This window comes from Drosophila navojoa, chromosome 5 (genome assembly GCF_054131105.1).
Source record: "Drosophila navojoa isolate 15081-1374.11 chromosome 5, UAZ_NAV_1.0, whole genome shotgun sequence".
In the NCBI taxonomy this organism is placed as follows: domain Eukaryota; kingdom Metazoa; phylum Arthropoda; class Insecta; order Diptera; family Drosophilidae; genus Drosophila; species Drosophila navojoa.
This window is the reverse complement of record NC_142893.1, coordinates 18,509,361-18,522,019: the sequence shown is the minus strand read 5'-3', so window position 1 is coordinate 18,522,019 and position 12,659 is coordinate 18,509,361. Positions and strand designations below refer to the sequence as shown.

The 12,659-nt window shown below is 41.3% G+C and overlaps 3 protein-coding genes across 5 annotated transcripts in view; all 3 read left to right on the top strand.

Moving 5' to 3' along the window:
- Positions 1-42: 42 nt before the first annotated feature.
- Mppe (Metallophosphoesterase) lies at positions 43-2,524 on the top strand. Of its 3 annotated transcripts, none has more exons than XM_089262445.1 (6): positions 43-265; positions 339-682; positions 749-858; positions 922-1,184; positions 1,237-1,744; positions 1,814-2,524. In XM_089262445.1, the coding sequence occupies exons 2-6, from the start codon at positions 657-659 to the stop codon at positions 1,999-2,001; spliced, it is 1,095 nt and encodes a 364-aa protein (XP_089118571.1). In that variant the 5' UTR covers positions 43-265; positions 339-656; the 3' UTR covers positions 2,002-2,524. The 3 variants fall into 3 exon arrangements, with proteins under 3 accessions (XP_089118571.1, XP_017961628.1, XP_017961630.1); XM_018106139.3 differs by having other exon boundaries at positions 46-269; positions 343-682; XM_018106141.3 differs by having other exon boundaries at positions 47-265; positions 1,264-1,744.
- A 49-nt stretch (positions 2,525-2,573) lies between these two features.
- otk2 (off-track2) lies at positions 2,574-4,503 on the top strand. Its single transcript, XM_018106136.3, has 3 exons — positions 2,574-2,837; positions 2,917-3,410; positions 3,481-4,503. Exons 1-3 carry the CDS (start codon positions 2,756-2,758, stop codon positions 4,210-4,212), a joined length of 1,308 nt encoding a protein of 435 aa, XP_017961625.1. The 5' UTR covers positions 2,574-2,755; the 3' UTR covers positions 4,213-4,503.
- A 3,813-nt stretch (positions 4,504-8,316) lies between these two features.
- The window catches only part of otk (protein tyrosine kinase 7), a 28,669-nt gene continuing 24,326 nt past the window's right edge, over positions 8,317-12,659 (top strand). The window contains exon 1 of the mRNA XM_018106133.3: positions 8,317-9,647. Within this exon, the coding sequence (XP_017961622.1) occupies positions 9,587-9,647 (61 nt within the window). The 5' untranslated portion in view covers positions 8,317-9,586. The remainder of the gene's footprint in view (positions 9,648-12,659) is intronic.

Here is a 12,659-nt window from a genome sequence, read left to right as displayed (position 1 = left end):
TGGCGTTAACAGACTGTTATCTGCCTCAACAGCTGAACGGTTACATATATCTAAATGTTTTTTTTTTATCTGTGTTGCTTTAAAAGTGATAATGCATTGTTTTGAAACGCTGACCGTTAGTGCTTACTGCACCAACTTTAACGGTAGTATTCGGGCCTAAGTTTGTTAACTGGCAGCTCAACACGGTCTCATGACAACCAGCTGGCGCGCATGGCCGACAGCGTCGCCAAGTGGAAATAAACAAACTAAACAATCGGCAACGCTGGTAAGTGCACCCGTTCCGTTACATCGTTCTAATTATCAGTCACAGCCCTTGTAATTCTCTTTAATTTAATTAGGCAGAACAGCGCCGAGTGTGCCTGTCCCCCAACACAAGCGAACCAGTTGCCGATGCCAGCTGCATGCGGTGCCAGCGTCCTCTCAAATCTGTCAAAAAAATTAAATGCCCAAAAAATATATTATTATATTATATATATGTAATATATTTTTAGGCATACTGAAAAACATAAGCATAAATTGTGTAGTTTTCTAAATTTAGACATTTTCAGTGAACGCAATAGTTTATGGGATATAACAAAAAAAAAAAAAACAACAACATTTTCATACAACGCATAATTAATCCATCAACGTAGTGAAGCCCAACGCTAAGCATAATTATGGCTTCTGTGCGGCTCGTCAATAGGTATTACTATCTATTTTATATGTACTACTCAAGCATTTCTGACTATAACAACTGCATTTCTTGAAGACTTTTTTGTCGAGGGATTATTGTGGTCACTGTATTCCTCATATTCTTCAACGAAGTACTTATATACTATATAGCACAATCTAGCTGGAAATCAATCGATTGTAAACTGGGTAGGAGCATTACTATATCTTATCTATAAAATTTTATATGCCATTTGCTCTGAATTCCTTTAGAAAACTGCACCCGCCTACTGCTCATTGCCGATCCACAAATCCTGGGCAATGCCTACGATCAGTCAGCACACAGTGCACTTGCACGGTACGACCTGGATCGGTATCTGAAGAAGTCCTTTGAACGTGCCGTATCCTTCACACAACCACATATTTTAGTTTTTTTGGGAGACTTGCTAGATGAGGGTAACATAGCTACCGCTCAGGAATACAAGCAATATGTGCAGCGCTTCAAGCGCATCTATACAAATAAGAGGCTAACAAATGTAGGTAAAAGTTTATTTTGAGTTTTACCAGCTCAAACCAATAAATATTCAGTTTCGCATGATATCTGCCTACTTTCAGCGTGTCCATGTGCCGGGCGATAACGACATTGGCGGCGATGATGGCGATTACATATCCAATTCAAATCAGCGACGCTTTGAAAATGAATTCATGAGCGAAGATATCTTTGACTATGACAATCACTTACGTTTCTTCAAAATCAATCGCATGCTATTGGACTACACGAATCCCGACAAGGAACACAACGCTGAACGCCTACGCATCGGAGTCTCCCATGCCCCACTGCTAATTGGCGGTGGGCCACTGTTGCGCGCCGTTATTAACGATTTGGATCCACATATACTGTTCACAGGTCATTGGCATGAGTCGCGGATATTCGTCTATCCGTCGATAAAGGCGATTAAATTCTATGAGAACGATGTGCGGCATTTCGATCTGAAAGCCCTGAAAGAGAAGGAGCACAGCTACCTGGAGATAATGGTGCCAACATGTTCATATCGCATGGGTAAATTTAAGATTGGCATAGGGTATGCCGTACTAGGTGAGTGTGGAATAGTCTCATATGAATAATACATGTATACATCTCATACTCATGTTATACATATTTTAGAAAACTACAATTTAAGCTATACTGTGCTATGGCAGCCCAATCGGTTTATATTGCTCTTCAGCTATCTGTTTTGGGGTCTCTTTGTGCTGTGCAGTGCCATCGTCTATAAAATGATGACACGATGTCCCTTCCGCGTGGCCAAGCGGCAATCGCAATATAGTCGCGTATCAACCAATCACAATTTCTAGACTTAAATTTCCAACACATTATCAATCAATACTTTTTTAATTTCTGTAGAATGTTATAGTACAAGTTTGCCAAATAGGAACTGCAAAGCCAAACAAAACTATAGAGATTATTAAAATCGGTATAAATACAATAAACGGTTTGCCACCTTTTTTTGGTAGTATGTGCGTGCGGCGGCTGAACAAAAAAGAGGAGTAGAAAATGTAGGGTTGCGCAGAGTTGCATTCGGCGCACAGCAAATACTGGGATCAGTTTTGAGCGCATGCGTCAACCGGCTCGTGCCGCTTGCCAGCCTTAAATTAGCTCGCTGCGGCGTCAGTTGAATTTTGGATGCAAACGCACGAGGTTGTCGGTTCAGCGTGCTCTGCTCTTCGGTCTCTACGAACCATGCAGCAGGATAATTAAGCGTGACGCGTGTGCGTAACATAAAAAAAAACATTAAGCGGCTGTTGGCCCGCCACTGTGCGTCGTCAAATGAAACTTAAGCTGTGTTAAAAGGCAAACTCACAAAAATAAAAAATAAAATTGAATATAAAAAAAGAAAAGAAAATACAAAAATAAAATAAAAGGCGAACGGAAACCCAAAAATTCCTGCAACACAAATCATAAAACGCAGGGGCCGTCCGTACACCGGTTTTTGTTTGTTTGTTGGTTTCTTTTTTTTTCCATTATTTTTTGCGCGCAACTCAAAGAACCCAGAAACACCGAACAGCAAGAGGAGAACGCGCAAATCAAAGAAATTCTCTAACTCACGCCATGATCAAGTCAGAGATAAAGATGAGCCGGCTGCTGCTGTTGAGCTCCGCTCTCATCCTCTGCTCGTGCAGCTGTGTGCGCGGTAAGGTTATCAATTTCATTGACAGCGATGAGTCAACATTGCTGACCACAAACCAAAATGTTGATCACATTATCCACAGGCGCGCCAGCAACAGAAACGGATGTCGGCATTACCCAGGGCCCGAGTGGACGCATAACTGTTAAGGAGCAGACCCCCATCCAAATGCCCTGCGTCTATCAGTTGCCCGAATCGTACAGGCAGGGCAACAGCGTCACATTACGCTGGCGCAAGGATGGCAAGCCGTTGCGTCAGGTGGAGCTGGGCCTGGGCAGCAGCACCACCAGTGAGCCGCAGCTGGAGACATTGCTGCGGGAAGATGCCCGTCTCACGCTCAACAAGGAGACCGGCTCGCTGCACTTTGCGAGCGTTTTGGCCAGCGATGCGGGCGTCTATCAATGTCAATTGCTTGTTGAGGGCCAGTCGGCGGTCACCTCGGGCAGCGGCACTCTGGAGGTGATTGAGCTGCTGAAGTTCATGCCGCAGCCGACGTCAAAGAATCTGGAGTTGGGCAGCACCAGCAAGGTACACTGTAAGGCGCAGGGCCGACCCGCGCCCCAAGTCAAATGGATGCGGGTAAGTCTACGGCACAAATCTCCTCAGATTCCGATCTAAACCGCCTACAATTCAACTTCACTTATCCCAGGAAACCCAATTGCCCTTGCCGGCCAATGTGACGGATCAGAATGGCACGTTGATCTTTCGCGGCGTCTCCAATGAGCAGCGTGGCCAATACACTTGCTTCGCCTCGAACAGTCAGGGCCAGATAAATGCCACCGTCTCCATCAACGTGGTGGTGGCGCCCAAGTTCACCGTGCCGCCTGCGGGCTCGATTGAGGTGAGCGAGGGCGATGTTGCTGTCATGCACTGCCAGGCGACGGGTGAACCGAGGCCAACGATACAGTGGGACAAGGACTTGGCATACCTCAACGAGAACAACACGGATCCGCTGCGCTTTCGCCTGCTCGACAATGGCACTCTGGAGATACACGATGTGCAGCCGGAGGACGAGGGCCGGTATGGCTGCACGATTGGCAGCAGTGCGGGCTTCAAGCGCGAGGATGCACTGCTGGTGGTCAGGAGCAGTAAGTCGGCATCCAATTCCATTGTGACCCGCATCATAATTGTGATAATTTGCCTGGCGTTCCTCTACTTCGTGCTGGTGCTGGGCCTGAAGCTTTGGTATCGCTATCGCCGTCACATGGGCAAGGTGCAGCTGGATGATGGCGCCCATGTGGCGGCCGATGGCGAGGGCCATGAGCATGCCGAGCACGAGCCCTGCCTGACCGATGCGAACTCCAGCAAGAACCTAAAGAGCAAACTGCGCGAGAGCACCATACTCGAGCAGGAGTCGCAGGTGGCCGACGATATAGTCTAGGATAGATTGGGTGTCCTGTTGTCATGTTTCAATGATCTCTAGGCTGGTCTCCGGCCACTCCATAATATGTTAATCCCCATTGTTTGTTGAATGTGTAAAGCCCCGTTCCCCCATTTGCCTAAATCGAAATCTATTTGTATTTATATATCTAATATTTATATATATATAGACGCCTATATTAATATTTATATCTGTGTGTATCTTTGTATATATTCATGTACAGTTATTTTTTATTAGAAAATAAATATTTTATAGCTCTCATAGAGCCCGATTTTATAGTGCAACCGAAAATTCCACTCATTTAGCTGCGCGAGCTCCATCGTAAAATGCTCAAAGCGTTTCTTCCATCATCATTTTACGGCCGTACATTCGCTGCCCACTTGGGCGTTTGGCGTCTCCATAAAGCACACGCATCAGCAGCAGAGCTCGGTGCTCAGTGCTCGGTGCTCGGTGTCAATGCTCAACAGTTTTTTATGTACTTTTTATGGGCACTGCAGCCGGCAAAGCAATGAAATGTGCCAAGTGACGAGTGAAAGACAACTCCGCACCCCAGCCCATTACCTTCCTCCCACCCTACATTTTCCCATTTCCCCATCCCCTGCTCCACACCCAGCACAAATTCCATAAGCTCACAAATGAAAATGCCATAAAAGAAACCGAGCAATAACATTCTTCTGCGCAGAGTCGGAGATGGCGAATCCCACATTGATGAACTTAAATTTTCAGATTGCCGAAGAATTACTTTGAGAACGTAACGAATGCTCGCAAGTGACTGCCAATATTAATATAACATGAAAAATCAGTTGATGAAATGGTGTAATTTATTTTCTGTATGCTGCAAAAATGAATTTAATAGCTCAAGTTCGAGATAAAATGTGAAAATTAATAAGTAAAGAAGTTTCAAAAATGAAATATCATAATCAAAATCAATTATTGAGTCGGTAAATTTGGTTTGTTTGTGTTTTTAAATATGCGAGCTTCATGAATTTTTGAAATAAATATTAACAATTTAATGAGTGAAGAGTTTTAATAATTTTTTGATATTATAAATTATAAAATTTAACAGACATGTTAAATTATAATAAAATCATTACTTATTATAATTAAAAAGTATAACATTTGGGTGCCACCGATTCCATAATACCCGTTCATGCTCCAACATTAATTTAATCGACTTTGTAAAGTCCCAAACAGCTGTCCACTTTAATTTAATTGGCGAATTTTGTTTTTTTTTTTACTCTCCAAACTGCTAAGATGCATTCGTTATATATAAATTAAATTTTTATAAAATATTATGTTGTATTAATATTTAAAAAAATTAAACAATATTTGATTTTATTATTAAATAATTTAAATGAAATGAATATTAAATAGATGAACAATAAATTAATATGAAAATTATATATATTGTTATTTTCTATTTTTCTAAATTAACTCTTTGTTCTATTTAAGCACAGGAAATGCTCGTATCGCGACTTGGTCCACTGCGCACAGAATTCTTTGATTGTGGCATTGCGACGAAATTATCCAGGAATTGCCAGCGTCTGCACTTAATCGCTTCATTTCATTTCAGTTCGATTTCCATTTGCTTTTCCATTCCCATTTCCATTTCCATGTTCATTTTCATCTAGTTTGCCTGCTGTTCAACTTCAATCGCAGTTGCCTTTTTGCCTATGCGTTTTATGCATATTTTATGGTTTTTTATAGCATGCGCATAAACAAATGCGCCCATAGCCCCAGCTCCCAGCTCCCAGCTCTCAGCTCTCAGCTCTTGGCTCCCAGCTCCGCAGTCCATAGTCCAGGCACATCAAAGGCAACTACACATGCGCAGGCTGACAACCGGCTGAGGCACTGGCAGCACCACCAGCACCAACACATTCACACAGATAAAAAGCGGCAAGTGCAATTAAACGACCCAAAACCTAGCCCCCCACCCCCACGGCCGCCCCTCCATCGCATGGTTACTCCATTGGCTGCCTTTGATCTGCGGCGGCGCTGGCGACGACATCGACATGCATTAAAACCCGTTGCTGGGGCCTCTGCCCTTCCGTATTTCCCTTTTTTGTTTTTCCTACTCTCTTGACTTTTTTGTTGTTGGTTGTGTGTGTGTGTTTTTTTTTTTTTTTTTTGGATACTTTTTCGCCTCATTTGTTTATGGGGCGAGTGCACAGAGAGAATGCAGCAAAACACCTCCAAAGTTGTTGGAAATGTTTATTTTGTTTAGTCTACGCAAAGGCCGCATTACTAAAAGTTATTTTAATGCCTTTAAATGTTTGATGTCTGCAGACAATGCCGATATAGTATGTATATTGTATATATAAATGTATGTACTATACACACATACATAGCAGTAAAATTATACGAGCCGCTGAGTAAAAAGGTAAGCAACGTTATATATCAAGTGCTAAAATATGCTCAGCCGTCAATACTTCACAATTTATTTTAGATAGTAAGCGCTTTATGCTAGTGAATCATAAGCCCTATATTAAGAGAGTACTATTTGTCCAGAATGAATGATTGAATGATTGACAAACTGACGGATCGATCGATCGTTGATAAATCTTGTCTTATACTAGCTCTTTCATAAGTAAACTAACTATTATTGTAATTCGTAATTCAGTTGACTGGCCATTTGAATGATTGACAAACGGGAGAACCTATCATCCTTCTTATATAACTTACTAACTAAAGTAACTAAAGTAAACGTTCAATCTGTAGATTTTAATTTCTTTACATATTATTAACACTACATTTGCCAGTTCTGGGACGATCCTGCTTGCTCACTCAAACAATGAAATATACAAACCCAAATGGGTAGACAGACATAAATCTCCAACTTTATGACATCAATAACTGTCGCTGGGCATAGGAATGGCAAAGCGCATTGACGGGCCCAACATTTTTGGATGGCGTTTGATAACCGCAGTCCCAGGGCTGTGCCGTTGTTAATCAGGAAGACCACCCTTCTCACTACTACTATAACACTCACACACACAAGTATATGTGTATGTATATACAAATGGCGAAGGCATTTTATGACTTTTGGGTGTCAGTCAGGCGGCGCGTCGAAAGGATCTGTTGCAATTGTTTTGGGTTCGCTCATTTGGGGGTTGAAAAGCATCGTAAAAAAAAGCGGAAAACTATAAAATGAAAAACACATAGACACACACGCACACACACACACACACTCGCAGTGTTACATTTAATCGGTCGGACCACGCACAGTAGTCAACAGAGCCGTTTTGTGTCTTAGTCGGAAGCTTCTTGCAGCGCTCCAGCGGTGCAGCCGGTCGTAAACGCAGCAACCCACCTAATAAGACCCGCCCAGCCTGTGGTCTGTGCGATTCCAGGCTACAAAATACATTGTAATCATCGTCAACTCGTGCCCGTAGCCATTAAGGCGCATTATTGCCGAAGCAGAAGCTGATTATAATCAATGAGTGTTGATAACTTCATTTGGCATTGTCTGCGTGGATCGAAAGCGATTAGCGTTTGCCACTGATTTGAAAGCCGACTTAATCAGGCAATCAAGTGGCTAAAAACTTGAATATAATTCAAGTAACTGCAGTTGAGCTAATGAATATGTGAATATGTGAATATTATAATTAAAGAGAGATGGTATGGAGGATATTAATATAATATTAAAACTATAATGTGGCATACATTAAGAATCATCTTAAGACAGGGTAATAAAATGAATTATAATATAATTTTAATCAGTAAAAAAACATAATTCGAAGAATAGTTCTATATACGCAATTTAGTAAGTTAATAAAGAATGTCGGCTAAATTATATATTTTTATAATTCCCATAATTAATGCAAACTTTTACATATTTACATAAATAATAAGCACTGCAACTTACAATATATGATTATAGTCCATATTTCCATTCCCGATTTCAAAAGCGACTCGCTTACGCGCCAAGCACAGCCGCCCAGTATTTCTCAGCGGTCGCACGGCAACACTTACAAGAAAAATACTGGCCACACGTCGAGTTACAAGCAGAGAGATAGACAGCCAGTCAGGCGTAAAGGTAGAACGTTGCAGGCATTCCCAGTATTTGGCAGGCAACGTAAAAAGCCGGTTCCACAAACAACTCCAACTGCCGTTTGTCTTCAGTAATAAACAGACGTCGAACGCACGCGGTTCTCCTGAAATTCGTATTTCGTGTATCTGCGACTGGTCGCTACGTATTTGGCTCTGCCAGCTGCACCCCTCGCAGCTCGACAGAAATACACAAAATAAAATAAAAATAAAAGTGGAAGCAGGCAGCAGTAGAAGCTGAGGCAAAGCACCCACAAATAGCAGAGGAATATAAAGCCGGTTCGGTTGCGCAGGCACGTCAAGGATGCAATGCATTGAATATTTTGTATCTTTGGGATACAAATTAAGTTGATTTGTTGCGCTCGCCTTGTGTGCGCTTCGTTTACGTTGTTTTCGGTTCGGCTTTAAGCTGCCTGCCGCCAGCCTGAATGCCAGCCGTGGCCTGGCCTGGGCAATTGAACTGCAACCCATTCCATGAGCAATCTGCGGCCCCGTCTTCGGCACTGCATTTTGTGTATCTAGATACCTTTGTCGGTGCCGGTGTCGCTGCCATTACAATTTGACGACAGCAGCTGAAGCAGCAGCAGCTAAGGCAGCAGCGGGCAACGAGTATCTTGGCTGCTTGTCGCTTGTCAATCTAGGCGCTGATAAAAAATAAAAAAACACAAAAAAAAACAAAACCACGAAACATAAACCAAACCAACAACAAGAATAACAATCGCTTATAAAAAAAAGCAAGTGCCGTGAGTCGTGTGCGTATCTTTGTTGCTTTTGGTCGCCGTGTTCAGTGATAAATGCATTTCATGCGTTCCAACTATGTAAATACCAATTTAATTTGAGTGTCTATAGTAAATATCAAGCCCTCCCCGCCATCAGATACAAAGCAAAGCGTTAAAAAAGGCAGTCACCAGTCATCAGTTGGAATCGCTGTCGTCGTTTTATCGTTTCTCCTCGCCGTCGTCGTCACCGTCGCGGTCGTCGTCGTCGTCGTCGTCATCATCCTCGTCCGTCTGGGCCGGCAACCAAATATTGAATATTTACACATGCATTGCGTTGAGTGGAGTGCATTTTCGAGTGGCTGCACTTACGAGCGTATATAGCGATATACATATACTACAGAAATACATATACAAAACTTCGAGTTTGAATATATCATCAGTTTGTCAGCACATAATATTCACAATCGTGTATCTGTGTATCTGTGTGCGCTTGTGTAATTGTGTGAGTGTCGTGTTATCATCATATAGTTTGCTAATTGGCTCGCTCAGAGAGCTCTGAAAGCGAAGACACTCTCAGACACTCCACAGCGACGTCGAATTGACTGAGGATGCCCATCATCATGGATATGAATATGTTGTTGATGCTCAGTCTGGCATTCACTCTGCTCGGTAAGTGCCATTCAAGACCGAAAAACAGGGAGAAAAAAAATACGAAAGGCAAAACTGAATTGAATAATGTTAAGTAAATATTTATGGCTAAATGGGATAAGCGATAGAGAGCATTTGCTCCAATTGTCCTTTTGACTGAAGCAGTTGACATGAATTGACGTGAGTCGAGTTGACTTAATATCTATAGTCAATTGAAAAGTAATTGAAGGGGAGCGCTGTTGCGATGCTGGCAATTAGGAGGAAAATAAATGACTTTATTAAACGACAATTATCAAAATTACCGGATGCAGAAATAAAGTTACAGCTGATTAGGGAAATAAAAATGGTTTATGAATAATATAAAAAATGTACATAATGTATGAAATAAATATGGATTTACTATAAAATATTATTTAAAAAAATATATAAATTGGAGAAAAAAGTATAAACTAAAAAAACATGTATAAAAAAAAGAAAATTTGTCTAAATACTTATATATTTGTATTAATAATAATTATGAACAAAAATAATAATTATAAAAAAAGATTAAATATATATACATATATAAAAACAATAGATTTTGATTTCCCATTTAAATAGGATTAAATAGGACATACAAAGTTAAGAAAAGTTATTTTTATATGTATATGTATATGTATATAAAGAACCTTAATTCACATTAAAAAAAAAAAAAAACTCTTTAACCAAATAATGTAGCACATTCTCATTTTTCAAAAATGATGTAAAAAATGTTTAATTATATAGAAATCATCTCATTTAATAGTAAAACATATGCGTATAATATATATTGTATAAAAGACTTCTCAAGTTAGATAACGAAAAAGATATTAACATAAAGGTAAATAACAACTGAAACCTTTGATTTAGACAATAACAAAACCTGCGCTAATACGAAAATAACAAAGGCTTCTATAACATTTCGCTATAAATATTTCTCTCCTATAGTAAATCCTGTCCCATGTTCATTTAAACACAAAAACTCACTAAAGTGCTTGATAAAAGGAATATCATGTTATATGATATATATTACTTCTATATCATAAGAATTTTAATTGCTTAAACAGAGAGTTGTAAATTTCTCTACCAAAACTATGCAACTTAAACTTCTTTGATTTCATAAATATATATTTTGTGTAATACATAAATAAATATTTACTTACACATACATACATATATACCACTGTTACATAACACTGCATTTAAAATTCAATAGAATGAAAAAAAACCCACTTGAATTGCTTTTTTAACCAAGCATAAAAATGTAAAATGGAACGCTCGGGTTCGCCTTTGGCTTACCTGTACAATGCCTAACTAGACTGTGCAAGGTAAGCTGGCTGCCATAGAAAGTCGGCTAGCGTAATAAGTCGACTCCATTTCCATTCTTAAGCCAAGTTGTAGGTGCTCAGCGCTCAGGGCTCATTGTGCAAATTCTGTGCAGTTCCAATGGTCTGGCTTCCTCAAAGAAACCAAACCAAACCCAACCCAACCCAACCACATTGAGCTCGAATTACGAAACTGAAGCGAGATGTGAGCCCAGAAGCCGACAGCGACCGCAGCAATTGAATCTGAAAGCAAACGGCGCGCAAAATGAGTCAATTAACAGGCAGCCGGCACTAGCGACCGAGCTAGAGCAGAGCGTAGGGTCCTGGGCCTGTGCATGTGCCTAGCCAAAGGGACGGCACTGTGGAAGATGATGAGCGGAACTGCAAGGATATGCCGGCCAAGTTCAAAATAAAGTCGTTAGGCAAAGAACAAGCAATGCAAACAATGCCAAGAACATAACAAAAGACAGGAGAAGACGGAGAGATAGAGGGAGAGGGCTAGACAGCATAAGAGACAGAGAGGCAGGACCTGCCAGGCAGACAGACAAAAAGGATCGCCATTGGCACTTGAAGTGCGGCAAGCGACGCCGAAAATTCAGCTAATCAAATGCATTTGACGCTTGAGGAATTGAGATTTCGTAGAGCACAATTATGCAAAACTACAAGCACATTATGTGTGTGTGTGTGTGTGTGTCTGTGTGTAAAAATATGATTGTGTGCGTGTGCGTGTCGGTGTGTGTATTTTATGTTTTGTGTTTGACAGGACACGCTTAAAACTGCTGACTGTTAAGTAGCACAAAGGCAAACAGCCGCAGACAAAAGGCAACCGGAGCCAGAACTCGAGCTGGGAACAGAATCGTCGTCGCCGTCGCCGTTGCCGTCGCAGTCGACGTCGCATTCATTGCCTGTGGCATGGTGCATATTTCAAATCTGTGCAACGCTCAACGTCCATTATTTGTATGGCAAATAATAAGGCAGTCTTGCTCGCTCTCTCTCCCACTCTCTCTCTCTCTCTCTCTCTCACACACACACACTCTCTATCCTCTTGCTGTGCGAGTCTTTGTGTGGCACTCATAATTTGTTATTCAAGCATGCAAAATGCTGCATGCAACATGCCATGCCATGCCCTGCCATGCCCTACCAAGCCGGCCAACCCACACACACACACACACACACACACACACACACACACACCACACAGAGAGTCAGAGAGATCTTCTGGCCTGGCAGCTGACATGAGAGGCAGCAACTACTATATGAATATGCAGCCACCACACAACTTGCCCCCTTTTTTTTTTAGGACCAATGGCAAACTTTAAGTTCATGTCGAGCACTCATAATTGCATGAATTAGACGTGTATTGCAAATCTCTAGGGTCCCTCACTCACTCACATCGAGCATTGTTTCGCAGTGTGTTCGGATTAGATGGGCCAGAGACTCGTTGAAACCACTTCACATTATTCAACGAGTTGCTGGAGCCCGCGAGAAGATGATATATGTATGTATACATGCATATGTATGTATGTATTCGTATGCTCGCACATATGATTTCGGGCTCAACTTCTGGATTACTGAATGCGAACAGCAGCTGCAAGCGAAGAAGTGCGAAATGTGTTTGGCATTGCATATTTTAATTAAAATTAATATATTGAATAAAAATGAAATTGCGAAAAATTCCCTAGGAATTCGT

Excerpts from the sequence above, each read along its gene's own strand:
- Mppe (XM_089262445.1), top strand. The coding sequence starts at position 657 with ATGGCTTCTGTGCGGCTCGTCAATAG. Across the intron at positions 1,185-1,236 it reads CAAATAAGAGGCTAACAAAT|TTTCGCATGATATCTGCCTA; the intron begins GTAGGTAAAAGT and ends ATAAATATTCAG. Across the intron at positions 1,745-1,813 it reads CATAGGGTATGCCGTACTAG|AAAACTACAATTTAAGCTAT; the intron begins GTGAGTGTGGAA and ends TACATATTTTAG.
- otk2 (XM_018106136.3), top strand. The coding sequence starts at position 2,756 with ATGATCAAGTCAGAGATAAAGATGAGCCGGCTGCTGCTGTTGAGCTCC. Across the intron at positions 2,838-2,916 it reads CTCGTGCAGCTGTGTGCGCG|GCGCGCCAGCAACAGAAACG; the intron begins GTAAGGTTATCA and ends CATTATCCACAG. Across the intron at positions 3,411-3,480 it reads CCCAAGTCAAATGGATGCGG|GAAACCCAATTGCCCTTGCC; the intron begins GTAAGTCTACGG and ends CACTTATCCCAG.